Source organism: Tinamus guttatus, unplaced genomic scaffold, assembly GCF_059628265.1.
Source record: "Tinamus guttatus ecotype Peru unplaced genomic scaffold, ASM5962826v1 Tinamus_guttatus_pri_ptg000287l, whole genome shotgun sequence".
NCBI classification, from domain to species: Eukaryota; Metazoa; Chordata; class Aves; order Tinamiformes; family Tinamidae; genus Tinamus; species Tinamus guttatus.
Window position 1 is genome coordinate 477,067 of NW_028288821.1, and position 11,493 is coordinate 488,559.

An 11,493-nucleotide genomic window follows, 5' to 3' on the forward strand; every position below is an offset into this window, starting at 1 on the left:
TATTACTATATAGGTGGTGTCTTTTATATAAATGAATCTGTTATATTGACTCATTTTAAACAACTTTAAATGATTTGGCATATCATATTGTTCCTTATAATATGTGGCAAGTTTCTGTAAATAATAATGAAGAAATGTCCACACTGAAATGAATCTCAATATACTTTTATGAAAGTCATTTCTTTCTGATCCAACAATAAAATGGAAAATTAAACTTTTAAGTGAAAATAAATTTAAAAGTAAATTAAAAAAAATATGCACAAGCATGTTAAATCTATATACTGAGAAAAGAAAAAAAATGATGGTTAGCTCCCATCTTGCAGAACTAATTGCTGTAGAAGGGATGATCACCACGAGGGGAAAAAGTGGTTCTTGCAGTTGGAATTATTCTGTGCAGGATTTCTTGTTAGAATGAAGCAATGCTTGGTAGACTAAAGTTAGACTGTTAAACTGAAACATTTTAAATATAACAAAATCTAACCCTGTGCTCAGTAAAATAAAAGAATATTTTGACATTATTCCACTCTCTCTAATGTTAAAACTTGTTTTGAAATGTATCTGCCTATTAACTTGGGAGATAAAAATGATTAAATACGAACAAAGTAGATTTTTTTAGGGTCAGCTACAGGATTTATTTCATTGGCATTTGTATGCTTAAATCCTTTAACTACCTTTGAAAATTTTGATCTGTGTGCTGGGCGAAAAAAAAATATTATTTAGATTCCACTTATCAAAATGTGTAAATAGCAGCAGATAAGATATTAAACATCAGTGCCGTTATTTCAGATGATATATATATAAAAAAAACTGTATACAAGGAAAAGTGAACCACAGATTAAGACACCTGTTCAAAACCATGAAGCAAAAGTTGAATGAAAAGTTTGAAGTTATTTGAACAGCAAGTTTCCAAGATTGGAGCTGGAAAAACAGTCCCGATGTCCAAACCTTTGGCCTGTACCCTCTTGACTTACTGATTCTTGACTTTACATCTGAAAAGGGTTTTGCATCTTTGGAAAAAATAGGACTCTTGGAGTGTTGACAAATATCTCTAGGGAATAGTAGGCCATTTCTTCACCTTATCTGATAGCAATGGTGAAAGGATGCACTCCCCTCTTCTTCCTCTGTCGTTTTGTCTATTGCAAAGTTACACTGAAAAAATATTCAGAAATTTGGCAACAGTAGCTGAAGCAGCACAAAAAGGACTGTACTATGGAGAGATGATGGGGAGAAAAAATGCCACCATATTATCAAATACAAGACATTAAGAGAACACAAATAGCAGTGCAGAACACAGAACCTTGAGGGCAGAAAAAAAAAAAGCTTTAAAATCTCATTCTTCAGGAGAAATGAAGAGGAAAGACGGACTCACGTAAAGTCTATGCTAATCTTGAAAGACTGTCTTAAAATACTCCAAAACTCTGTGATGGTGCAGTGCTAAAACAAGAACAGCCCAAACAGGTAAGTGATCTACATTAATTTTTAAAATGCACAGGAGGATAAGACCCCATCCCAGAGATAAGGAGAGAGGTGATAGGAATTACTCCTCGGTTATTATTTATAGAACATAAACAAACATTCCCAAACCTGTGTAACACACCATTAGTACCAGAGACCTCTCAAGGCAAAATTTGTGACTACTTTGAAGTACGTTACACCTTAAATGGCTGGTGGAATAGGTAGATGTTTTTGTCAATGTTTTCTTTTTCAATGTTGTCTGTTTTTTTTTTTTTTTTTTAACATCAAGATAGCAAAAAATGCTATAGCTGGTGGCTGGGCTCCCACTAAGAACTTCCCAATATTTTACAACTTTGTGATGGCAGATTATTTGTGCAATTGAAAGTAGAGTATAACAACAAGTTATACATCTGCATTTAAATTTTCTGCCCTCCATCTTTTAGTTTTTCCTGTAAAATTAGCTTTGAAGCCTGTTTTCCAGCTATTTTTTTTCTGACTCCAGTGCCCTCATAGACAAGCCTTTATATAGCTTATAAGTTGCTTGAAAAATGTTGACTTTATGCAGATTTATAGTACTTTACGACTGAATAGAAAAGTGGAGTCCCTGCTTCAAAGCAGCATAAACCACAACGGTAGTAAATAGAAGCAGCAGTAAAAGCACTTAGAGAAAAACAGACATTTGCAGAGACCAAGTTAGCAGCCTTGTTTGCATTTTCTCTTCTATAATGAAAAAATGGTATGCATAGGGGCAGAAATCAAACGAAAATCCCAAAGAATAAAACGCATCCCTTCTTAACTCGAGATACCCTCACATCATTCAGAGCCTCTAGTAGAAAACAGCATGGCAGTAATGGCAATAGCATGCTTTGGTAACCAGAACAAAGGTTTTCAGTAAAAAAACGCAAACTTATGCAACAAACTCCTCGTGTTTATTGTATGACTTTAACTACAAGTTAAACTTTGCACACACACCTGAAGGAAGCCTCCCGCTCTCTTTGCACTCCTAACAACCTTTGACATAACTAGCTGTGGCAAATTGATTTGTAGTGTAGTTGCAGGAAGAGGAGCTGGAAAGCGCTGCTCTGCCTTGTGGGTGTTGTAGTTTTTCTGCTTTTCATCGAACTGGGCAGCAGTAGGGAGCCGCACTCCAAGTCCCATAGCTCCCATTGCAGCCTACTGCACAGGCTCAGAGACCGTAGTTCGGAGAGGGTGGTTCGTTGTGTCTATTGTACGATTTTGTGTCCCCCTTCCCACCCCCCGGCCTTTTGTACATTTCACGGAAGGTTAAAATTGGGAGTGAAAAGCATGGCTGATGAGCAAGAAATCATGTGCAAACTCGAGAGCATCAAGGAGATCAGGTATGTTTGCTTTGTGCTTCACCGGTCACAATGGGGCAGCTTTCCCTTCGGGAGAGCGGAGGAGCTGCCTCCATCTGAAAGTAGCTATTGTGCTCCTGAAGGAAGGAAACCCTCCGCGGGCTTTACCGCATGAGCTAAAAATACATCTTTTTTTTCTACATCAGCTGCTGGTAAGCGCCGATGAAATGTGAGGGACGGCGATGGTCGTGTATTTCCAGAAGATTACCCGGAATGATAATACGAGAGGGGAGGGTGCGCACACAGGGCTCAAGTGCTTTGCATTATTGCTCATTGCTAATGCTCTTTATCGTCCATCTGTTATTTTCCGGCACTCCTCCCACCTCTCCCTGGCGGGAACCTTGATGGGCAGGAAGGGAAGAGGTGGCAGGAAAGCCGCGAATGGCACCGGCAGTCGGAGATGGACGCACCTCCAAGGCGGATACCCGGATACCCGAGCCCGGCACGGCCGCGCCGGCGGGAGCGGCGGCCCCGGCGGAGTCCCCCGGCCACACGGCGCTGCCCAGAGCGGCCCGGGCCGGCGGCTCCGCAGCGGGGAGCCCGCGGGGAACGTGGCCGAGCGCTGGGCCGCCTGCCTCCTACCTGTGCTCCCCACGGCGCGGAGCGGGAGGCTCCCTCGCTGCTGCCGCCGGCTCCGCGGGGCGGCCGGAGCGCGCGGGCACACGCGGCGGGCAGGCGGCTCCCGGCTCTGCCGCACAGCCCCTATGCCAGGGGTCTGTTCCCCATCCTCCGCCGGCACCGGAGCGTGCGGGGCACTGTGCATGCCCACGTCGCGGGTTGCTTTGCTGGGCTTCGATAGGACTTCAACGCTCTTCGGGTTAGGACTTCGCTGTTCTGGCGGCGGCCTGAGCTGTGTATTTAGCAGGAATTTGCGCGTCCAAAAGCGAAGGCAGTTAGGAAGAAAGGGAGGGCAGTGCCCGGGTAAGCGGCTGGGCGGTGCGGAGCAGCGGGCGCGGCCTCGCAGGGGGTCGGTGCCCGGCCGGGGAGCTGCCGGCGCCGCCGCTGCAGCGCTTCATCCGCGGAAAGGGGCAAAGCGGGCGGCGCTGCGGGATCCGTCCTCAGCAATGCCGCGAGCAGCGCGCAGACCAGGCCACAATGCGTGTCCGGCGTCCCAGAACTACCTGCAGAAAGAGAAAGAAAACACGCGTTGTGCAGAGTAAAAACCCCATTGCTCAGCTGTTGGGAAAACTGTTTTAAAACGTGGTTATAGATATGGCTAGTAAGTTTGACATGCAGCTATTATAACGTTGAATTTATATAACTGATTAAATTATCTTTTCAGTCATAGCAGCATCCTGTGTTTGAAACTTTATGGTATATTCAATTTTCTGCTTATATATTCAAGGGTGACATTTAAATTGTAAATGATGTGTTTTAACATTAGATAAAAGTTACTGTAAATGTAAAATTATTAGCTTTATTACACAATGAAGTTCCAAGAAAGTTGTTTGAATATTTTAAAAGGTATGTTAAAAATTTTTGAAACTCAGTTCATAAAATTTGACCAAATAAACTATATTTTTTAAAAGGTGTTGGCATTAACGATTAGCCCCGATCTAAAGATGTATACACATGCTTATTTATATACACTGAGTAGTTCCACAGAATTAACCAAAGCCATAAAACTAAGCAATTATGTAAAGACTGGACCTCAGCATTCCACCTGGGGCAGATTAAAGAGCATAAGAGTGAACTTATGACAGATGCTAGTTTCAGTGCTTAATGTCCTCTTGGGGCACACTTACTGACTACTAGGCAGTATGATGTAAGACGTGAAACAGAAAAGAATATGAGGGCAGTGTTCATTTTGGTTTTATTCTGAAACATTACTGTGTGTTGTCTAGTACTAATATAAAAAGCTTTAATTAATGTGCTTTTTTTTCTCATCTAATATCAAGAGCCAATTGTTTGGATTGAAACACTCCCCTGCAACTAATTTGCTGGACCAATTTGGCAGAGCAGGGCAGCTAGTGACTAGTAACAGTGAGGAAACTGATTTCAGTTTCCATTGTCTTAGGTGAATGGGTGTACATATATATATATACTTACATATATACATGTATATATATATCTTTTCCTAGAGACAGGTATAGCCAAACATATTCCAGGTTGTTCAATGCCTTCAGCTTCCATTAAAACAACATTCCTGCTGCTATTCTTAGTTCAGTGGGAGTGAGTCAGGGCCTACTGGGAAGGGGGCCAGGAGAAAGAGAAGGAGAAGTAGGGCCTACTTCTCTCATTACACCTCATCCTTTCTCTGCCATGCTTAATTTCACCCTTGTCTATTAATGCCACCGCTTAGTTTCATCTGTTCACATATGAAGTGACATCTGACAAAAGATTTTCCAGTGACTTACTGTTGTCTCTCTATATTTGTAATTACTACTGGGATCCAGGAATAAGACTTTGCAGATGGAAAAAATAAAGGCACGACTGAAAGCAGAATTTGAAGCCCTGGAGTCTGAGGAGAGACACCTGAAAGAATACAAACAGGAAATGGACCTGCTGCTGCAAGAGAAGATGGCCCACGTGGAGGAGCTGCGGCTGATCCACGCTGATATTAATGTGGTATGCAACAGTCCAGCTGTGGACAGTCTGACTAAAATACGATTGTATAGGAATCATTCCACAGGTTGTGGAATTGTGCGCATCACTGAACTGTCAGTGATGAAGTTTACAACAAAATCTGGAGTTTACAACACCACCCTAGGATCCTGCAAAGAGTGCCAAGTAAATTTACCTGAGATCATTGTTCCTCTCTGTGTTGTGCAGGATATTTTGTGATATTGCCATAGGAAATATTTGCACAGAGGGGACAGGAAAACAAGCCCATTGTAGCTACAACTTTACCATTAAGTAGAGTAACATCACTCTGACAGTCCCACAGAAAGTAGTTCTTCGTATTAGTCTTTTGAATTTATTACCTGGAAGCAGAGCAGCTTTTGGTTGGAGGCTTGTGGAAGAAAAAGGATTTAGGGAAAATACATTATGTTTGTAAAATTCTTTGCAAGAGCCAACCTTCTTCATGGGGTGGAACCACAAGCCGTTACCACAGTGCAGTAAGAAGAACAGGCCTGAAAAAAAGTTACACAAATAAGATTTTTTTTTAAGAAAGATAAACGAATCAGAGACTAACTGGTGAATGTGTTTTAAAAAAACACATTTTTTACTTTATATTAGGGCATTTCAATGTACAGTGGTTTTTAGCTCAGAAGGTATGGGTGGTTTGCACCAGAGGAAAAAAGCTCCCACATCATCAGTAGGTACAAGCTATGCAGTGGATGTGCAGAGTGCATTTATTTATCACTTGAATTTTTTGTCCTCCCAACCAGCTATATAACTCTTGTCTCAGTCTCTTGTTTTATCCTCCCTTCTTTTTTTTTTTCTTATCAGATTATCTTTTTCTCTGCTGCTTTTTCCATTTACTGTGATAAGGGAAGCAGGAATCTTTTATTAGATCATTAATTAACTTCTAAACAATCATGTTTTTGGAGATGCAGAAAATTACTTTATTCTACTTTATCATAGATTCACTTTGTATTTTTAATGCCCTTTGAGAATTTTCCATAGATCCTTACTTGCTGGCCCAGATGCAGCCTTCCTGCTTATTCTTCTATTGTTCAAAATGTATAGATTGAACGTGTGTTATCACTTGAAGTTGCTTCTTCCTTCCAGTGTTCAGCCTCCCAGGATTTTAATTCCTGATTGATTGTCTCCTATCTCTTGCAATTCGATTTTTTTTTTTTAAAAAAAGAACTTCTTTCATTACACAAACTTCTAGTGGATCTGATGAATGGGAAAACTGTTAAGGGAACAGTCCTAAAAGAACTATGTATACCCTCCTGTTTCAGATGGAGAACACTATAAAGCAGTCAGAGAATGACCTCAACAAGCTACTGGAATCTACTCGTCGCCTTCATGAAGAATACAAACCTCTGAAGGAGCACGTTGATGCTTTACGGATGACTCTGGGTTTGCAGAGGCTGCCAGATCTTTGTGAGGAGGAGGAGAAACTGTCCCTCGAGTAAGTCTCTAAAGCAAACCTTATCTGGCCTTATAACTTCTCATGATTCTATTGGTTATTTTTTCATTTTATTTCTGTTTGCAGGTGGAAGAAAGATGAGATAAGCACGAAAAGCAAAACTTAACAAAAAGGGGATATGGGAGCATATGCATTTGTTAACATTCAATTCGAATTTGTTGGACATTAAATTTAGATTATTCTAAGTTGCAAACTGCAAATTCAACACACAAACATTCAACGGTGTTTGTTTCTATCTGGTATCTGGTGCTGCTTTTTCTAATAGTCTTTTTGTTTATTTTTGTTTGTTTTCTTTTCCTGAATATAATCAGCTGATTTGCTTGTTTCACAAGCAGAGCTATGAGGCAGTAGAAGAAAGGAATGCAAAAGAAATATCATGCTTGTTTATGCTACTCTTAATCAGAATTTTTCTTTGTGCTGCATACACATTGTAGCACTATTTAGCACTGTTTAGCCATATACGTCTGACAGACAGCAGGTGGCAAGTTAACCTGGATGTTTAATAGATGTGGATTATGGCCTAAATTTCATTTTTGGGACATGACCTAGGGAGAGTAGGATAGCAGAATTACTTCTGAGTCAAAGAACAGTGTCCTTGGTTTAACAAATTTGTTTTAAATGCAAATGATGTTTTTAGAAACCTATGTTTATCCCAATGTCTGACCCATTTGCCATCATTTTAACTAATACACAACTTTAAAGCTTTGCTTTGCATTTCTAATAAGATTCTATTTTCCATTCCACTCAGCTTGGTACTACAAGGAATATATTAATCCACTCCACAAAAAATTAATATTTTTAAATAAAATAAAGTCAATAATTAAGAGTTTTACATAAAGCTGTTAAAATTACATGAATACACTGTGTATTTTCCAAGCTATCAGATTGTATCTAGTTGAATCAACATGCTTTAGAGGCCAACAAGCAATGCCACTCTTTTAGAATCTGTCTGAAGTATACAAATGCAGAGAAAAATACCAGTAATTCTATTTAAGAACTAGTAACTTGACTGTAGCGGGGAATGTAAAAGGGAAATATTATTTTATTTTTTAAATAAAAAGTATCTCTTACAAGCTAACAGAGTAGTCCAAAAATGGTTGTATTTTTGCTTTTTGTTTTTAGTTACTTTGAAAAGCAGAAAGCAGAATGGCAGACAGAACCACAGGAGCCTCCCATCCCAGAGTCTCTGGCTGCAGCTGCAGCTGCTGCCCAACAGCTGCAAGTGGCTAGGAAACAAGATACCAGACAGACAGCAACTTTTAGACAACAGCCACCTCCAATGAAGGTCAGGAGATGGAACACGCTGGCTTTTCTCTTGTGTTTTTGCAATATACAATGTTTATAAAGTTGCTTAGCATTTAAAATAATATATATATGGGTCCTGATTTTGATTTTCCTGTAACATTTCAAGTCAAGAGCAATCCCAGTAAACTTAAACTAGTAGCACCAGTAATCAAGGGTTGAGGATAAGGCTCCGTTTCTTATTTGACTTTCTTTTGACTTTATGATTCCCCATCAGCAGAGATACAGCCACCTTTTTGGCCCTCTTGTGTTTCACATGGGAAAAAGGGACATAAGTAAGAAAGCATTGGACCAGTCTTCCCCTCCATCCCCTCCCCCTCGCCAAAAGTAAAACAAAATAAACCAAAAAAAAAAATCCAAGTGAATTCGAGTTAGAAGCAATGCACATATTATGTGAGGAGTGACGATGTTATAGATTACCAAGAAAGGTGATAGGCTCCACACTTCTTCAAATCAAAGCTAATATTTTCATCTAACCATAAGCACTCAAGTGAGGTGCACCACTGAAACAGTTACACTCAGCTCCCTCTGCAGTTAGCAGAAAGAGCTGAATGATTCCAGAGGGAGATTTATCACACCCACATTGCAAAGATTCACTAACTGGAAAGGCACAGAGAGGCAAATATACTCCTTACTTAGTTGCTCACTTAGTATCTTGAGTTAGGCGACATTAAAAGCCTTTCTGAAAGCAATACAATTCAGTCAAATGTAAGTTAAAGGGCTCAGTGTTTTATGTTCACTGTGTAGGATTCATCTAATCACCATTTTTGCCCCAAATTCTGTGAAACTCCTCACTATAACTTCATGCCTTCACTTCTCTGATCCAGTGAAGTATTTCCCATGCAAGCATCCTCAAAACAGGTGAAAAAATAACAAATGGAGTTTTTTTTTTTTGTCAGAGTTGTTGATACAGGCCCAAATTTTAATTCAGTGAGGCATTCTGGTGGGTTTGTTTGTTTCTTTGTTTATTTTCCTTCCAGTTGTTCTGAACTTACTGTACAATCCAGAGGCCTAGATATAAAATCTAGCACAGTGTGCATTTGAAGGCAAGAGACCTTGATGTACTGCAAGTTAGAATACGATATTCAATAACCCATGTGTCAACAGCACTTAAATGCTTATAACAAGGGGCTCCAATGTTGCATTTCAGGCATGTTTATCGTGTCACCAACAAATTCATCGGAATGCACCCATCTGTCCACTCTGCAAAGCAAAGAGCCGATCTCGGAATCCCAAAAAGCCCAAGAGGAAACAAGATGAATGAAAAAGGATGGAAGATTGGGAATCATATCTATGGCCAGTCCTAATACCTATCCAGTAGAACTGTAAATGTAGCCAGACTTTATCAAGTGCAAAATCAAGTACGACCTACCCATTGTTTTCTATTTAATGTTATGTAAGCACAATGTTTCTGTTCTATCTTAATTTCCTTCTAGTTCTTGAAATTTGGTTTTAGGAAAAGAAATACTAACGGTGCTAAAGTTTAACATTTCAAACATTGTATCTTTTGGAGCCTAAAGAAAATAGTATCCTGAATGTCAGACTGTTCCTACAGGCCAAATGTAAGTACCACAAGTTCTTTTATGCCCTCTTTTTAAGCAGATATTACTAAAAGTAGTCCATTTTTTCCTCATAAAAGTAGACTACTTGAAGTGCAGAAATAGGAGATTGTCTCTCTGTTCTCTAAAGAACAATTTCTCTGCCTGGCTAGTAATACTACATAGCCTTGGGTATCAAATAGAACTGTTTTTATAAGGGATATGTTCATGGGAAAATATATATATATATATACACACACACACATATATATATATAGAAAATAGGAAATCAGTGCATCAGAACACAATTGAATTTTGATCAATTACTGGAGTTTGATTGTACTGTTCCCTCAAACTTGGCTTAAAATTTGGAAGGCAGATCAAGTTGTAGGTGGTGTATGAATTACTATAAATGACATAATTTCTGATACTTTACCATCAGCAGTCAGAAGACTGACTTAAGTATAAGGCTCAGATGAACTGCATTAGTGATTTTCCTAGGATCTATTACTAGTTCTCTAGGGATCAGGCACTAAATAACAAATAATTCTTTGCCTCTGTGGCTGCAACATTAGCCATTCTGTGTGTGTGCTCTTCTTGGTTTCTACTGCCAAAATCCTCAATAGACTTATCCTGCAGTGGATCACAGGGAAATTCAGTAGCATGCATCAGAAGCAGTGTTAACTGAAAATCCTGCCCCCCCACCAACTAGTTGCTTGTCTTTTTATAAGTGACTTTCAAGCTAGTTCTATTTCAGCCCAGAGTAGTTTCTCGCTCTGTACATGGGCCAAAAGTACTCCAGTTAGTGGATCCTTCAGACTTCTCATTGTATCTGTGTCTTCCTGTTGTTTCCTCTCATGTAATCAGAGCTCCTCCAAAGGAGAAAATGGTGGTGACCCAACTACAGAACTGAGGCATAAAACTTACTGCTTTCAAATTCCGATCTTGTCATTTGTTTGTTGTCTAAACTGATAGTAAGTCTAAATTATTCTTTCCACTAGCTTTAGGAGGCCGGGACTGCCAGTCCAGACTCTTCCTCTCTTTTTTTTTTTTTTCTATGGTTATGCTCCAGTGGTTATATTAAGAATTTTGCTTGTTAAAAAGGAAGGACAGAGAAGCCCCAAATCTCTGATCACAAGACTTGAACAAAATACTGGAGATGATACAAAAGATTTTGTTGGCCAAATCACATATGTCGCCATGAATTTCTCAACTCTATCATAATATACATGAGTATTTTATTGAAAATAGTTCTATAATTTATGGCAAAATCACATGGTATTTTTCCATTTTAATGTTTCACAGCCAAATAAACATCTCAGTAGAATATGGATCGTGTGCCCCCGAAAATACATAAAAAGCAGCCTCTGTTAGCTGTATTACTGGGACTTAGTCTCTGTGCAACGGAGAGGCTAGTCTGACTGTCTGACCAATGCTCTCTTCACCAGGTAGCAGCAGTGTTCTAATTTTCTATCCTTGCTCATATTTTCTAACACCAATATTGAATTCTACCCTTAAATATCAGAGTGGCCACATGATGACGGCCCTGATCAGAGGATTTTGTTTGGCTTAAGGAAAAATATGCACCGTTAAGAGAATAGCGCATCGACTTCTCATTATTGCAAGCATGAGAACAGGATACTTCTGATAATGGGGGTGAAAAGTAGCAACAGTGGACAGTGAGTGAAGGAATGAAGCAGTGTGTAAAAAAAGATAGAAAGTTGGATTTATAGTCTTAAAAGTCCTGAAATAAATGGGGTTAGTCCTAACTGCTCTCACT

The 11,493-nt window shown here is 39.6% G+C and overlaps 1 protein-coding gene across 1 annotated transcript; it reads left to right on the plus strand.

Moving 5' to 3' along the window:
* Positions 1–2,685: 2,685 nt before the first annotated feature.
* ZC4H2 (zinc finger C4H2-type containing) lies at positions 2,686–9,934 on the plus strand. The gene is made up of 5 exons (XM_088527433.1): positions 2,686–2,813; positions 5,228–5,399; positions 6,683–6,855; positions 7,996–8,158; positions 9,326–9,934. Exons 1-5 carry the CDS (start codon positions 2,761–2,763, stop codon positions 9,437–9,439), a joined length of 675 nt encoding a protein of 224 aa, XP_088383559.1. The 5' UTR covers positions 2,686–2,760; the 3' UTR covers positions 9,440–9,934.
* The last annotated feature ends 1,559 nt before the right edge of the window (positions 9,935–11,493 follow it).